The 4,052-nt window shown below is 51.3% G+C and overlaps 1 protein-coding gene across 1 annotated transcript; it reads right to left on the bottom strand.

Annotated features, from left to right (window-relative positions):
- Positions 1–1,714: 1,714 nt before the first annotated feature.
- NEUROG1 (neurogenin 1) lies at positions 1,715–3,785 on the bottom strand. The gene is made up of 2 exons (XM_048860777.2): positions 3,627–3,785; positions 1,715–3,323 (listed from the first exon to the last, which is right to left on the bottom strand). Exon 2 carries the CDS (start codon positions 3,320–3,322, stop codon positions 2,663–2,665), a length of 660 nt encoding a protein of 219 aa, XP_048716734.2. The 5' UTR covers position 3,323; positions 3,627–3,785; the 3' UTR covers positions 1,715–2,662.
- Positions 3,786–4,052: the final 267 nt, after the last annotated feature.

The raw sequence follows: 4,052 nt of genomic DNA, 5'->3' as shown, positions 1-4,052 counted from the left end.
ATGTTGCTCAAATAAATTCATAATCTAGTAAAAAAATCAGAATTATTCACTAAATCGTGTTTGATCCAATATTCTGAGCAATTCCATGGTATAAGGTACATACCACTGTTTTATACGGATCTAGGGTCTAGTTGGTGGAGAGAGCAGACTCAAAACAAATGATAGTGGATTCCATATTTGTGCATCTTTATAAGAATGTCTCTGGATTGCACTCCAGTCTCTTCCTCTAACTCCCTGCACGCCCACTTGGATAAGTCAATGAGGGTCTGATTTTCTAGTACTCAGCACCCACACTTGGGGTCAGATTTGCAAAAGAATTAAGTTCTCATTTAGGTGTCTGCATAATGGCCAGCCTTTCCAAAACCCTTAGCACCCAGAAACTCCCATTGTAATAGTATGGCTAGATTTTCATTCAATGTGCTCTGGTCTTTTGAAAATTTGGCCTCAACTGTGTGTGCTGAAGCCCTTGTGAAAATCTGGTCCTTAATTTCTCTGTGCCTTCATTTATCCTACTATAGAACAGGGATAATAATACTTCCTTGTTTCCCAAAGATATTGTGAAGTTTAATGCATTCATATTTGTAAGGGACTTTGAGATCTTTAGAGAAGGGTCTAAAAGTGCAATATAGGGATGGATTTTTTAAAATTTCTAGATCTGTAACCCTCCACAGTGAACACCACAGGGCTAATGGTATGTCAGATGTTCTGAAATTACTCCAGTTTAAAAATTTGAAAAATAAATGATTCTTGTGACCAAACCGATTTAAGAAAGTTAATTATCTGATTTAGAAATAAAAATGTCAGCCCAAAAGCATCCTGCAGAGTCAGGATGACTGATTTGAGAAGAATGCAACTTTTTCTTTGTGAAGACAAATAAGAATTCTGTTCTCTTTAATAAGCCAAATAGAAACACACACACACACACACACTACATATATATTGAATATATAGCAATAACAATATGTATCTGTCTCCCATATTACAGATCCTGGAGGATTCACATTGGACAAAAAAGGTACAAATCCCCTAAGAGCTTAAAGCTCTCCTGATATACTGCTGAAAACAGAGCCTTCAAACCTACTGCTTCAGGCATCCACCTGTCATTTTCTGCTTTCTGCCCAACTGTCACATATTATTGATCCCTTTAATCCTTTTTTCTTTGAAACTCTGTTGCCAGCTGATGTTTTGTTACCCCAAAGGAAATTCTCCTTCCAGTGCCTGCACCTCTGCAGGTAGTGGCTTACTAGAAGCTAAACCAATGCAATCAAATTTTAATTTGGCTTAGCATGAGCCTTCAGGGACAATGTTTGTGTTTGATACAGGCAGGTGTATCCAAATTCTCTGATCTACAATTGCTGGATGGAGCATAGCTGAACATTTAGTTGTGGTAAGAAGAAAAGGAGTACTTGTGGTACCTTACAGACTAACAAATGTATTACTTTATCAAATGCATCCATTGAAGTGAGCTGTAGCTCACGAAAGCTTCTGCTCAAATAAATTTGTTAGTCTCTAAGGTGCCACAAGTCCTCCTTTTCTTCTTGCGGATACAGACTAACAGAGCTGCTACTCTAAAACCTGTCATTTAGTTGTGGTGTTACTGTTGTGGTCGAGAATTTCTTGGGCATTTTACAAGTATTTCCTTCCACCCCCCACCCATCCGGAGCTTCTTTTGTGGAAGTAAAAGACCTGAAATCAAATCAATGCACTGAAGAAATTAAGTATAAACGTTAAAATTTTTATTTACACCAGGTACAAATGTCTTTGTGAAAACCCATAGCACAGACATAATAGAATAAAGCTCTTTATGTACAAAAATACAATTTTCATATGAATGAAACATCTTGAATAAATTAAACGAATACCAGGCCCAGTTGCTGAATACTCCGTGTTTAGTCCTACTCTTAAAGCGAGACAGCAGTGCTGGAGGTCAAGATCCATAATGCATGAATCTAGGGCCTTGTCTTGCCTCTTTAGAGGCTGATCCTGCCAGATGCTAAGCTAAGCACGCCTTGGGGGAGAGGCTGAGCCCTCTCCGATGTTATTGGAGCCAAAGGGGGTTGTGTGCGCTGAGCGCCCGGCAGGGGGTGCTGTGCACCCGGCAGGATCAGCTCCTTAAGCCTTTTCATTGTATTGTCAGGGCGTTCAAACCAAATTTTCATGCTCATTTTTCTTCATTAGAGTTCTACAAATTGTAAAATTGACTTTTCACCTCGTCTGCAGCAGCAAATCTGTCCCTTTTCTTCTCCTTTCTAAATCATATTGAAGCGGGGGGCGCCGGTCAGTGGGAAGGGAAGCAACAAAGGAGGGTCTGTGGAGTTCAGAAAAGTGCAAACGGGGGCAGGGGAGAAAACCCACCCCCCAACCCCACCCCAACGGGAGCTGGCTCCTGCTGCCTTTGGAGCCAGGTGGGGCTTGGGAAGGAGAGCAGCGCCCAGCCCCGCGAGGTGAGCAGCTCTCGCCCTGCCCTGCCCGTCCCACGGACAATAGCCCGCTGGCTGCAGAGGGACCTGGCTCTCTGCCTGCATCGCCCATCACACCACGACCCCCAGAGCGGCTAGCCCCCGGCCCTGCCCCCCTGGGGGCGCCGCCTGCCCCGACCCCAGCTAAACCGAAAGTGAAACTCCAGGGGGCGGTGCAGGGAGGCCCCGCACGTGGGGCCGGGTCACAGGGCGGCGCCCGCCGGGGGATACCGGGCGCAGCAGGGGCCGCTCCGCAGCAGCTCCCCGGGGAGGCCGTGGCAGGCGAAGAGGGGCTCGGGGGGCCCGTAGCCATAGTCCTCGGAGGTGGCCGGGCTGCTGGGGTTGGACGTGCAGGCGGACAGGGACGGGGAGGCGGTGGAGAGCCAGGAGCCCGCATCGCTGCCGGGGCTGGGCGGGCCGGCGGGGCTCAGGTAGCCGGGCCGCAGCAGCCGGTCCCGGGGCGGCGGGGCTTTGTGGAGGCGCTGGTCGGCCAGGCGCAGGGTTTCGGAGAGGGCCCAGATGTAGTTGTAGGCGAAGCGCAGCGTCTCGATCTTGGTCAGCTTGGTGTCCTCGGGGAAGGTGGGCAGGACGCCGCGCAGCTCGTCCAGCGCCGCGTTGAGGTTGTGCATGCGGTTCCGCTCCCGGTCGTTCGCCTTCACCCGCCGGCTCCTCCGCAGCGTGTGCAGGGCCGCCTCGCTCCGCGCCCGGCAGCGGCCCCGCCGCCGCCGGCGCCGCCCCGGCTCCTCCTCCGGGCTCGGCCCCGGCGAGGGCTCGGACGGGGCTCGCAGACTGCTGTCCAGGCAGGAGGATACGTCGCCGCTGTTCTCCGCGGCGGAGTAGCGGGTCTCCGGGGCAGAGGGCATCCTGCGGGGAGAGAACACGGGCCGCCGTCAGTGCCTGGCACTCGGGGGGAGGGACAGTTCAAAGCGGGATCAGCCCCCATCGGGGCGAGCAATGGACCCCAAACGGAGAAGGTTAAAAACGAAAAACCCAACTGTATCGGGGGGCGGGGGGGGGGGGGGGAATCAATCAGCGGACTAGAGGGAGAAATTAAAGGGCTCAATCTGGCTCTGTCTAGACACAGCAGCTCTCTGGGGTGTCTCGGTGTTGCATGCTACAGCTGGATTTAGAGAGAGGCGTGTCTGTCTGCATGGCCCACATACTCACGTGCAAAGGCTCAGAGATGCAATCCAGGGGCGGGGGAGAAAGTTTCCAAGGGTTGGCGAAGTCAGGACCAACTTCAGCTCTTGGCGGCTCCCAAGAAAAGGGGGGTGGGGTGGGGACACGCGCCTGCTCTTGTCTTTGAAGTGATCTCGCCTGCGATCAGCTCGTGCGAGCCGTGAGTTTGGCACACGACTGGCCTCAGACTCCTTATATACCCTGTAAAACAATAGAGCCCCCCCCCCGAGCCCCCCATGCCTTGCGGGATGAATGAACCAAGGCATCAGGTCTGCCCCGTGCTGCACTCTCCTTCATTTGCATAATTTATGCTCCAAGTGTCTGCTCTCTCCCCGGAGTGTGCCTATAATTATTGCTGGCCAATGGCAAGAGAGAGCTGCATCTTAGACACGTGAGCTATCACTAGGCTAAGCC

Source organism: Caretta caretta, chromosome 8, assembly GCF_965140235.1.
Source record: "Caretta caretta isolate rCarCar2 chromosome 8, rCarCar1.hap1, whole genome shotgun sequence".
Lineage (NCBI taxonomy): Eukaryota > Metazoa > Chordata > Testudines > Cheloniidae > Caretta > Caretta caretta.
Note: the sequence above shows the minus strand (reverse complement) of the source record. Positions and strands in the feature narration are given on the sequence as shown.